At 33.7% G+C, this 12246-nt stretch overlaps 1 protein-coding gene across 1 annotated transcript; it reads right to left on the minus strand.

The window, feature by feature from the left end:
- Window positions 1-8790: 8790 nt before the first annotated feature.
- LOC113706034 (G-type lectin S-receptor-like serine/threonine-protein kinase At1g11330) lies at window positions 8791-11810 on the minus strand. The gene is made up of 7 exons (XM_027227931.2): window positions 11658-11810; window positions 11369-11579; window positions 11022-11259; window positions 10760-10910; window positions 10346-10577; window positions 9117-9263; window positions 8791-9011 (listed from the first exon to the last, which is right to left on the minus strand). The coding sequence occupies exons 1-7, from the start codon at window positions 11808-11810 to the stop codon at window positions 8791-8793; spliced, it is 1353 nt and encodes a 450-aa protein (XP_027083732.2).
- Window positions 11811-12246: the final 436 nt, after the last annotated feature.

Below are 12246 nucleotides of genomic sequence, written 5' to 3' on the forward strand. Positions count from 1 at the left end.
GCACGAACCATGATCTTCGGACAAAAAAATGCATGTAATCCTCTTCCAGACATGGCCAAAAAAGCACATGATTGTTATCTAATAAACCAACTGGGCAATCCCCTTTCAATCCAAGCGAAACAACAAATTTTCTGATAAGCTCCATAGGATGCCTGCTATACGCAAACCTGCCCACAAAGAAAATTCTTAAATGGTTTAGAAAGAGTTAAAATTTCTTGGCGAGGTATCAAAAGTGCCGGCTCCCCACGAAAGGTTGAAGGCTGGCCAAAATCCAGAATAATGTCATTGCATGACGAAGCAGCTATGTTGCGTGTTAAAGCAGCAGCAAAAGACTTCACCACAGGAGGTTTTCCTGTCACCCCTAAGGGCGGATCGGGCATCGTAGCCGCGCCGGCTATAGAGAAGCACAAACTTTGAGTAATCCCTCTAAATTAGGGACATTTATTCAAACAGTTTTCTTGCACCTGGAGACGTTGTTGGAAGTGGAAGTGGTGCTGTAGTCAGTAGCGAGCGGCAGGTGTGAGGCGGTCCACTAGGCAGTTGTGGCAGTTGACGCTTTAGGTGCAGATAACGGAAGAAGAGTTTCGTTTTCATTTGGATATTTTGTCAAATATGTAGTAGGCCTGATTTTAGCTCACATGTCTCTTGAACTTTGGCCGAATGTAAATCCCAAAAATTTTTTGCCAACAATCAAAGGATGAAAAGAAAAAAAATGGATGATAAGAGAAGCTCGGTTAGTTGTTCAAAAGAAGCAAAATCAGTGTTTTAGATAGGTAGATCTGAGAAACTATGTAAGAGGTACGAAGAACTTTGAGATACGATCAACTAATCAGGAGCATTGATCTAGAGACAGTTTTGTCATTTGAGCAACAAACTTCAGGCAAAGAACAAAGTCATGTCCTTTGAATTTATTTAGTGTATTGTGCTGTTATAATTTCATTTCTTTTAATGCAGGAGGTAAATATAGTATCAGTTTACTTTTCAGCAGATAGTTCCTTTCGACATTGATAGAACTCATGCAAATCCTCCTGATCCACCAAATCTCCTTGATCAATCAAGACATTAAGCGACACTATGTGCATCGCAGATTTCCTTGAGAAGTTTTAGAAATCAAGCACTCGGCATCTGCTGACTTTCCAATCATCCCAAAATTTTCTGGTAATTCCGAGTACAAACTTGATCTAGCAGAAACACCCTCTTGGGATATATAGGCCACTATTTACCGGAAATATGTTCAAAGTTTGTTGAGAATATGATACTGGATGATCAATATTGTGATGATAAGCCATTTGAGACACCACTGTTTGCTTAGATGAAGGAGCGAAATCCCTGTATCATGGATTTGCACCAATGGCCATAGCCAATTGTAGATAGCAGAAGGAGCTTCGACCACATTTCTTTTAATTTTTCAGTCCCATGAAAAGGTTGAAGGATGAGACGTGGAGGAGTTTGTTGGCTGAAGAAATTGTAGAAAGAAGGAGAGGATGGAAGATGCATGATAGTTTAGTACATTAACGTTGATTTCTTCTTCTTCTTCTTCTTCTTTTGTGTGACAAACATTACTCTCGATTAAAATGGAATGGGGGCGAGTACGTGCCTAGAGTTTGTGCAACATTGAGAATTTGAGAGCCAGTAGTCAGTTTTTATATTTTACAATAAGATTTCCAAGAGTGATCTTAAGTTTCACAAATAACAAATCGTCAGTTAATTTTCTTTAAAAGAAAATGAAAAGCCAGTAATACTAAATTTATGTGAAATTTGCCAATGAAATCTTAGTGGAATGGTGAAAGAACTAATTGAAATCTTATAAGTTAGAGGTCTTGATTTCAAGTCTTACAAAATTTTAGTGTTTTCGTACACCAGAAAATAATGTTGGTGCCTCCATTATTTGTTAGTTAGTTTTAACATTAACAAGAAAATAATTTATGTGAAATTCCATCAACAAATTCCTTAGCTTAGAAAGTGAACAAATAGTCTAACCTCTCATTTCTCGACCAATGTTATGTATGTTATGCATACTGATTAATCCCCTTTAAAGTCCTATAGGAATTTAGGCATTTCCTCATGGTACGTAATAAGTCTTTTTACAAAAGTGACTGAAAATCACAACATTTTTAAATGACACACACGAACATGAAAAATCCTTAAAATCGAGGAGATGGACAATCTTCTAATTTGTTTCTGTCACTTAAATTATATGCCACTTAGTGCCTGTTTGATAACATAAAAAAGTGCTGAAACTGAATTCATTCAGACATTCAGATGTTGTGGGTGTTTGATAAATAAAAATTCACCTGCTGAACTTATTAAGTGGTACTGAATTTGTATGTATTTTTTTCAGCACAAGAATCGTAGCTGAATGCTTAATTTGATAAGAATTAAGAGATTTACTTCAACTACTTTATCTTATCTACCAAATATATCATTGTTTGTTAATTACATTCAAAATCCTTATCTAATTAAACAACCTAATATTCTCTATTCAAAAAATTTTTTTAACAATAGTATTTTTTTGCAGTAATTTTCATCCACAAACATTTATATTTTGATATATATATTTTTTTGTGCAGATAAATATTATTTATGTGATGCAACTTATCCACACACATGTGGCTTTATGACACCATATCGAAATATTAGATATTGGTTGTCTGATTTTCGAAATGCTTCTCGTCCAAGATCAAAAGAATAACGCTTTAACCAAGCACATGCAAGATTGAGAAATGTAATTGAACGTGCTTTTGGAGTATTAAAAGCTCGTTTTCCTATTTTCAAAACGATGAAACCATACCCTTTTCCCACACAAAGAAATATTGTCATTGTATGCATTGCTCTTCACAATCATTGTCATTTTCATACTTAACAATTTTAAATTAATTAAATCATAGGTTCTATTTCCTTTTTGGATTAAAAGATAGAAGGACAAAATTGTACAATTTAGCTTCTTAAGCATTAAGTTATGAATATTTATCAAACAGTATAAATAGATTCAGCATTAAGATTCAGACATTCATATATCTCTTTTCAGTGCTTAAAATTCAGCAAATTAATTATTTCAGTATTCAGAATTCAGAGTTCAGAATTCAGAATTCAGATTCAGTGTTATCAAACGGAGCCTTAGTATAGGATTTAATATTTCATACGGCCTAATATAAGATGTCAATCATATAAACATTCTAATTTGCTGTTAAATAAATATTAAGGTTTCTGACTTTCAGATGTTATATCATTGGAAGCCAGATATCCCTGAAAAACCAAATCTGTTAGCTTCAAATGCAAAATGACCTCCCTATCTAGTCTGGCCAAATTCTTACCCCCTATTAGAATATCGACCATTTTTATAACAAAAACCTAGAGGAAGTACTAAAACCCAAGGATATCATCAAAAGAAAAACAGCATGATAATATCTATGAACTTATGATTTTATCTAGATATACACATACATCTAATAATAGCACTCCTTTTGGTTATTCTATGTGAAAAGAAAGAAAAATGTACTACTGCATTTTTTCCTAAAATTGTAGTATAAGAGACAATGGGGTGATTATAATTATGATTTGTAGGGATATTTATGTCTCTTCATTTGATTAAGTGAAACCAAATAGCACGCTATCAACAAATATAGTAGCCGCATCGAAGTGAGGGTGGACAGCTTTGAAGAAATCTTTGGAAAAGGAAACATGAGTTAATATATGTTCCACGGTTGAAAATATCATAAAAAATCTAATTGAAACCTTGAAAATTTGACAATTTTTTTTCCTCTACATTGGCCCCTAAGTTCTTGATTTTCCAACTATCACCCCCTTTAAAAAATGATGTCGTATTAAAATGAAAACCAAGCATTTGAAAAAAAAAAGAATATTAAAAATATTTGTACATAACTATGAGCATAAAAGCTTCGTTTGATTCATTTTGCCAGTACTATACAGAGAAAATAATTGTCATAAGGTTGTTTCAATAGTGTGATTGTGTCAATATTGTGATTGTCATTTTTGTGTATTTATCTACTACACAAAAAAATAATTGTCTATGACGTTCTACTTACCTATTATATGAGAAAAAAATTTCCTTTGCCAGTAATGTATTCTATAACAAAATAAATCGCTCTTACTAAATTAGGTTTGGATATTTCTATTCTTTCAAGCCAACGATTTTGGCACGCTAAAGAACATCCAGGCACTTTACCCTTACTCTTTGTTATTTAAAATTTCATGAACCCATATAGCCTAAATTCTCTAGCAATATAAATAACAAAACTACCCTTAAGAGATAGTTAATGATCATTTGCATTAACAAAGTCTTTAAAACTTCATGGGAAATTAAAAAACCTCCATCATTAGCTAAAGTTGTAGCAGTACTTCACTTAAAGAATAATGAACAAACCCAAAAGCAAAAGAAAATTACAAACGACAAAGGCTGATACTTTACTCAAGAACTACTAAGCCATTCATGCTCACACAGTATTAAGAATTTCTTCCATTATTAAGTGGTATAACAATTAAGGATTTGATGTAAGACTAGGAAAAATTGAGCTAATTGAGCAAACAAAGTAGAGAGTTACCCGTGAATGCATAGAGGGGGCAATTTTGTGACCTAAAATATTTTCTAAGTTTTTGTGTCATGTCATTAAGCAATTTTTTTTTTTTTTTACTCTCTCTCCCTCGTTTTATACTGCACCTTTTATGCATGAGTTGCATGCACGTGAAGTGATAATTTTTACATGAAGAAATCATCACAATGATAAGATTCTCACTTTTCCATTTACTTTTCAGTTTTTAGAAAGATGGAGCTCGAAATATATTCCTTTGATTTCTTCAAAACTTTGATTTAAACTCGAAACCTTCTGCAATATCACCTGCTACGTACATAGCATCATCGAGTGATTTTACTTTCACTCAGACGAAAATGGATTCCTAATATGGTATTCACTTTTCCACAGTCATGTGATATCACTGTTTTTCAAAACCCAAAATAGTTATATTCCTACAATAATTCTGCTTCGTGCATGTCACTACTACCTTTATTTTAATGGCAATGTAGTTAATTTGAGAAAAAAAAGAAGAAGAAACTAATGTACTGCATATACAACTAGATGCTATCCGCTATCTTCTTTAACGTAACTTTTTCTGGATTAATCTTATATACACTTTCAGTATATACACTGTCACCATTAGATATATGATATATGTACAAATTTTGAATTTAAAATTCAAAATTTACTCATGTATCATCCATTCAACTGTGATAGTATATACAATAATAGTGTATATAAAATTTATCATCTAAAAGATGACTTTGAATACATTAGTTCAAGTTGTATTTAAATCCGGGTACAAAAAGAAGTAACTTTATGCAGTAAATAACTGAAAAAGATATGTATATATATATATATATATATATATACATATATATTTGTAGGATAGGCATCTTAATTTACTCTTTGAAAAATAAGAAGGTAAGTTGATAAACTATAGGTATCTCATACGTAAATGTATTCTTACTTAACGTGCGCAAACTCTTAACTCGTATTATCTGTCCAAACTTTACCACTGAGATATAATGTTAAATCACGTTTCCTTATGCATTCTTCTAAAAAGTTAAAGCAATCAAAATACATAACAAACTTCTAGGTTGATTAGCAATTGATACTCCCAGGAAGCCTACAAAACTAGCAAAAAAAAATATTTTTTGTTGTTGCTTACTTCAAAAGTGATAGAAGGAAAGACTTGATAGATTCTTGAAAATTAAGAAAGTGTGTGCAATCAAATCTATACATGATTGGTAAAAAAATAAAAGAAAAATACAAGATTGTGTATTACACAGAGGAAAAGGTCCAGTGTAAGTTACCTCCATTTTGCACCCCTAAACTTATACCACCTTTTCACTTCACGTCCTAAACTTTAATTTTAGATACTTTGAATGCTAAGCTCTTAATTCTGGACATTTGCACCTAAACTCTCAAATTTGTCTTATTTAAATCCAATAAATAACAAACTTAGCAAAATTAATGAGATAAAGGATTGTGTAAATTAATGACAATGTATAGTTTTGTTCTAGTTACAATTCCATGGCTCCTTTTAACCACTTTCAATACCTTGTTATTGATTTTTATGGTTTCAATCACCAATATTATTAGCCAAATTGATGAGAAAATGATTATGCAAATTAATGATAATGTATCATTTTGTTTAAACTATGATGCATATGCTCCTTGTGACCATTATCAACATCTTGTAATTAATTTGTAGTGTCCTTTATGCCATTAATTTTACTAAATTTCTCATTGATTAGACTTAAATATAACAAAATTGAGAGTTTAGGGTGCAAAGTATCCAAATTAAGAGTCTAGGGTGCAAAATGCTCAAAATTAAAATTTAGGATGAAATGTGAGAAAGTGAAAGAAATTTAAAAGGGTAAAGTGGAGTTAGTCCCAATTAGTATTTTGATCTGGTCAGTGTGGAATTTGATCTTTAAAAGGTGTAAACCCAAGAATATTGACAACTCAGGTAGCCATTTCTCTTGGACTAACTCCATTTTACACCCTCAAACTTGTATCATTTTCCCATTTTTTACCCTAAACTTCAATTTTAAATACTTTACACCCTAAATTCTCAATTTTAGACAATTTGTATCTTAAACTATCAAGTTTGTTCCATTAAAATCCAACAAATGACAAAATTAGCAAAAGTAACAAAATAAAGTGCAGTGTAAATTGATAACAATGTATAGTTTATTCTAACTGCGATCCTTTAACTTATTTTGACCATTTTCAGCACACTGTCATTGATTTGTATGGTCCAAATTATTAATATTGTTAGCAAAGTTAACAAAACAAAGGACAATGCAAATTAATGATAATGTATCGTTTTCTTCTAATTGTGTTCCCTTGGCTCCTTTAATCATTTTTAATACATTGTCATTGATTTGTATGGTTCTTTATGCCATTAATTTTACTACTGTTATAATTGATTAGACTTAAATGGAACAAAATCGAGAGTTTTATCCAATATTAAGAGTTTAGCGTACAAAGTGTTCAAAATTAAAGTTTAGGGTGCAAAGTGAAAAATGTGACATAAGTTTGGGAGTGCAAACTGGAGTTAGTTCATTTCTCTTTGGACAATACATGTGAATTTGATTCAAGCTCTTGATAGTTTTTCTACGTATAAAAATTGGATAGCTTTTTATACACTATCAATATATAATTTTTTTTACACTAGCATAATTAGATTATGGCACATGACATGAGTTCAAAAAATTTGAAATTCAAATCATGCACATGTAATATACATCTAAAGTTGCTAATATAAAAAAGTCACTTTACAGTCACTGTATAAAAAGTTAATTCATAAAAATTTTAGCTTCAAGGGAATATTAGACTAACAGTTTGTACTTTGAGGGGGTAACACTTGCGCCCAAAAACTTTTTACATGGCGCACTTCACTCCAATTTTAGTGCTCTAAGAACACAATACCAAATTCTAGGATATATTTTCCTCGTCAAATTTCTAAATAAGGACATGAGATTTATCAAAGGCAAATACTTGGGTATGGTCAGTCTAATAGGGCGACTTGTAAAGCATATAATGCAAAAACTACGTGGTGATGATGATGTATGATATTGTAAGAAAAGTGATAGTAATATATGATGATACAAGAAAGCTAATATATCTCTTGAACGTCAAGTCTACAATCAGATTACATGGAGGTAGAGAAAAAAGATAACAGAATAAGGCGTAGGATCATTTCTCAGCTAATCTTGCTTACTCATTGTCGCGCAGTTAATCATTTTTCTTTTGATTAGTTTCCCTCTTATTTTTCTTTCTCCCTTCTGTTTCATTGTATTCTTCCTTTTCCATTAGCAATTAGCATACTAAACAGCAAGCTTGGCTGGAGGAGCTTCGGTGAGGAAGTTAAGATAGTGATCATTTAAGAAAAAATGAAAGAGGAAATGTAGAAGAAAACAGAAAGAAAGTTAAAAGGAAGAGGAATATAAGGGCGACTAAAAATAATTTGGAGCATCTTTGTGCACCCACATTGAAGTCTGGGTTCAAAACTGTTTGAATACTAAGGGGATTGAGTGAAACTACAAGTGTACTGTTAATCATGAGTACAGTAACGAAAGATCTTGAACAGTTTAGCAAAGTGAAACGTTGTTACTGGCTTTGCAGCCAGATTAGCACCTCAAAAAGTAAAAGAAATGGAGAAAAATGAATGTTCTTATTTGCATGCCAGGCCTCAAAAGATCTTGTCTCTGCGTACAAACCGAAGTCCAAAATTAATCGGCCAAATCAGAATTCTAGATTTTGACCAGGAGCATGACTCAGAGAAGGTGTTATAATAGGGGTTTTAGATGGTGGAATTCAGCCAGGTCATCCATCTTTTGGTGATCAAGGAATGCAGCCTCCACTGGCTAATTGGAAAGGTAAATGTGACTTGGATGGATTAGAATGTGATAACAATTTCATTGGCTTAAGGCATTTTTACAAACCAGGGTTGCCTGTCCAGGTAGCTTGTCATGGTACTTAATCTTCAAGCAGAGTTGCTGGAAATTTTGTGAAAGATGCCAATATGTATTTAACAAGCAAATGGTACATCTGTTTGTTCAGCCTTGTATTGTATCAAGTCTGTGATGAGTTTGGAATCACTTTCCAGATGGTGCTTTTCTAGCTGCTATTGATGCTGCCATTGACGAGGGGAATTGATGCTTTGAGTCTTTCTTTTGGTGAAGATGATACAACTCGTCTTTGTAAGGACACTATAGCATTTGGATCGTCCAGGCATAAATGGTTGCTAAAAGGCTGCAAGTGCTGCTACAGGGTCACTGGAAGGCATTGACAACAGAGGGAAAGTAAAATTCTGCAAAAGTGATAAGGATTTTGCAGGAGATGAAAAAGGAAGAAGGTGTAGTGTACTGTTGTTTCTGCCATGATTCTCATGAACGTGGAGGCTGATGGATAGACAAATTACGCAGAAGATCATGTCCTTCCGGCAGCCGAAGTGAGTTTTGCAGCCTGACAAGCAATCAAGCTTAGATAAGTTCCATTGGAAACAGTTTTAGGAGTAAATATGTGCCTGATGTTGCTTCATTCTTCTACCTTATATGCTCTGGTGCTAACATCTTTGCTGCATGGACTTATGCACCAATATCATCTCTTTCCACAATCTTTGGAACCTCAATCTCACGCCTTTACTTAACTGATATACTGGTATTGCAGCTTTACTATAAACTTTACACCACAGTTTGTCTCTGGCGGCTATTGAATCTGAAATAATGTCAACTGCCGATATCTTGAACTATAACATAGACTCATACTTGAAAGAAATATGCTTCCTGCTGACATGTTTGTCATTGATGCTGGCCAAGTAAATCCATCAAGTGCTTCTAATCCTGGTTCAGTTTACGACATCCAACCTGATGACTCCACCTCCTATTTGCATGGTTTGGACAACATCCAAAAATAAAAATAAAAATAAAAGAAGGCTTGTTGTGCAGCATCTTATTACACCTTCTAAAATCTCAAGGATAGCAGAACCACAACTAAATTATCCTTCACTAGCAATTGAACTTGGGTATACTACTCAAACGTACATGAGGACAATAACAACTCTAAGAAAGAGCACTGAACTTGTAAAATTAAGATCAAGTCGATTCCAGGGTCGATGTACAAGTTCAAACAGGTTACCTCAACTTCATAAAACAACAGAAGCAGATGACTTATTTAATAAGTTTTAGCATATCAGCTACATCAATTAATATGGTTATCTATGAAGGATAGTTTAAAGAGCCCAATTTTCGTTAAATTGTTGTAACACTAACAAGTTGCAGTTGTAAATTGTAATTAGCAATTAAAGTTCACATTTCAAGTCCAACTTCTCAGAATGTTTCTTGACCACTTAATCACCAGTATTTGTACCATTTGACTTAATTATGAAGAGCTAGTAAGTTTTTATCTGACACAAAACAACTTTCAGCTTTTCCCAATGGAGTTCCTGCTCAGAGTTTTTTTTTTCCTCTTTAAATGCAATCAACAGGTTGCATATTTTTTTTGTTTCTTTAAACTGCAAATTGCATTTTCAAGATGCGCAAAGAGAAAACAAAAGTCAAGTTGAAATATGAACTGCTGTGATCATCTTCCCCTTTCTTGTAGGGCAAACTTCCCATCTTTGCAAAAAAGTACAGATGTGAACATGTACAGGATTTTGCTACCAAGTATGAAACATGTACAGATTACTAATGTTTTCTAACTGAACATCTCGAAATTCTATCTTCCATGAACTTCTGAAACGGTTATTTCATTTCTGGAATGATCTCTATTCTGGTTTCGTGATGAATGACTGTCAGTACCACTGGTGAATTGTGCCAGAAATGCAGGTTCTTTGGGTAGAGGAACAACAATGGTATCATTTCTAAGCATGGATATGACATCTGACATGCAAGGACGATCTACAGCTCTGTCTTGAACACACAAGAGACCTAATTGAAGGCATCCAACAACTTCACTTGCTGAACATGAAGAATTAGCTACTGCAGAGTCCAGAAGTTCCAGGGGTTTTTCCTCCTTCCACAAATTCGACGCCTGAAATTCAAGACTGATACTATCAGTTCAAACAGCTTGAAGACTAAACCAAACTATACAAGTGACATTTTGAGGCTTCAAATAGTTGGATTTGAAAATGGCAAAACGCATGCCATAGGTTTTGCCCTGAACCAGGAAAGGCACAAAAATAAATCTAGAAAAGAAGTTTTAATATTCCTTACGTGGCCAAGTAGGTTCAGAGAGCTATCAGACTCGAAGAAGGCCATATTTCTATGTCCACTAATAATCTCGACCACAATGATTCCAAAGCTAAATACATCTGATTTTTCAGAAAAGAGACCATCCATGGCATATTCAGGAGCCATGTAGCCACTGGGCATGAAAAATGAACATCAGATTCTGTTAAAACTTGAAATGCGGCTGGGCACTAGCATAAGAAGCAGAATTAATTGCAAATGAAGATAATTTGAGAATATTACTTACTATGTTCCAGCAATTTTTGTTGTCTTTGATCTGGTTTCATTTTCTCCAAATATTCTGGCCATTCCAAAATCAGATATTTTGGGGTTCATATCACTGTCTAACAATATGTTGCTTGCTTTTAGATCGCGATGAATAATCCTCAGCCTTGAATACCTATGGAGATAAAGAAGCCCTTGAGCAGTTCCTTCAATAATGGATACACGTTTGGTCCAATCTAACAGTGTTCGTTTGGTAGAATCTGCAAAAAGATCATAAGTGTAATAATAGATACTTTAGATAAAAATCTGACCTTATGAATTTTTCACCTTATAAAAATTTAAGATCACCGCAAGATGTCAAGTACTAACCAAACATAAACGAGTCCAAGCTTCTGTTGGGCATGTATTCGTAGATTAATATATACTCGTCTCCTTGTATGCAACATCCCAAAAGCCTCACCAGATTTCTGTGCTGGAGTTTAGATATCAGGGTGACCTCATTCATGAACTCCTTCACTCCTTGTCCTGATCTCTGGGAAAGTCTTTTTACTGCAATTTCTTGACCTTGGGGCAATTTTCCCTGAAATATATGGAATTGCTTTTAGCATCTAACTTATGCTCCATATCCACTGAAACTAACCTAATATGCTTCATCAACCTTATAAACTGGTCCAAAGCCAGCTTCACCAAGTTTATTTTGCATGGCAAATTGATCAGTTGTAGTTTCTATGGCCTGCAAGTTAAAAAGTGGCAACTCCTGATCATTGACACTTCCCATCTCAATGTGATCTACAGTTTTTGCTTTGACCATGGCGGTTATACGACTTAAGTAATGTATCAAGCCTCACATCTTCTTACTGTTTTAGCTTGCTAACCGGTTTACAAAAACAATACTAACTAATTAGGATTTTAGTAAGATATTCTTTGTTAGATGTAACAAATAATACACTTGCAAAGTTGCACAAAATAGAAATAGAGCAGAGAGAAGACCTCTACGACTGCTAATTTGCCCTCTTCTATAGGACCACAAAGCCACCAGCATTGTTGCAATCAAGGGACATATTGCACTTAAGAGAACTAACAGCAGACTCTTCTTTACAGCACCTATAAAGAAAGAAATGCATTTAAACCAATGGACTTTGCCTAGTAGTAAAAGAAATGTTTACACTGATACATACAAGATTAGACAATGATTAGGTCGTGCACGGTTACTAAAATGAACCTCTGCTATAATTATCAAGTGGACT

The sequence above is a fragment of the Coffea arabica genome, chromosome 8c (assembly GCF_036785885.1).
Source record: "Coffea arabica cultivar ET-39 chromosome 8c, Coffea Arabica ET-39 HiFi, whole genome shotgun sequence".
Classification (NCBI taxonomy): domain Eukaryota; kingdom Viridiplantae; phylum Streptophyta; class Magnoliopsida; order Gentianales; family Rubiaceae; genus Coffea; species Coffea arabica.

Excerpts from the sequence above, each read along its gene's own strand:
- LOC113706034 (XM_027227931.2), bottom strand. The coding sequence starts at position 11,810 with ATGGTCAAAGCAAAAACTGTAGATCACATTGAGATGGGAAGTGTCAAT. Across the intron at positions 11,260-11,368 it reads CTTGGACTCGTTTATGTTTG|ATTCTACCAAACGAACACTG; the intron begins GTTAGTACTTGA and ends ATCTTTTTGCAG. Across the intron at positions 10,578-10,759 it reads CTCTGAACCTACTTGGCCAC|GCGTCGAATTTGTGGAAGGA; the intron begins GTAAGGAATATT and ends CTTGAATTTCAG.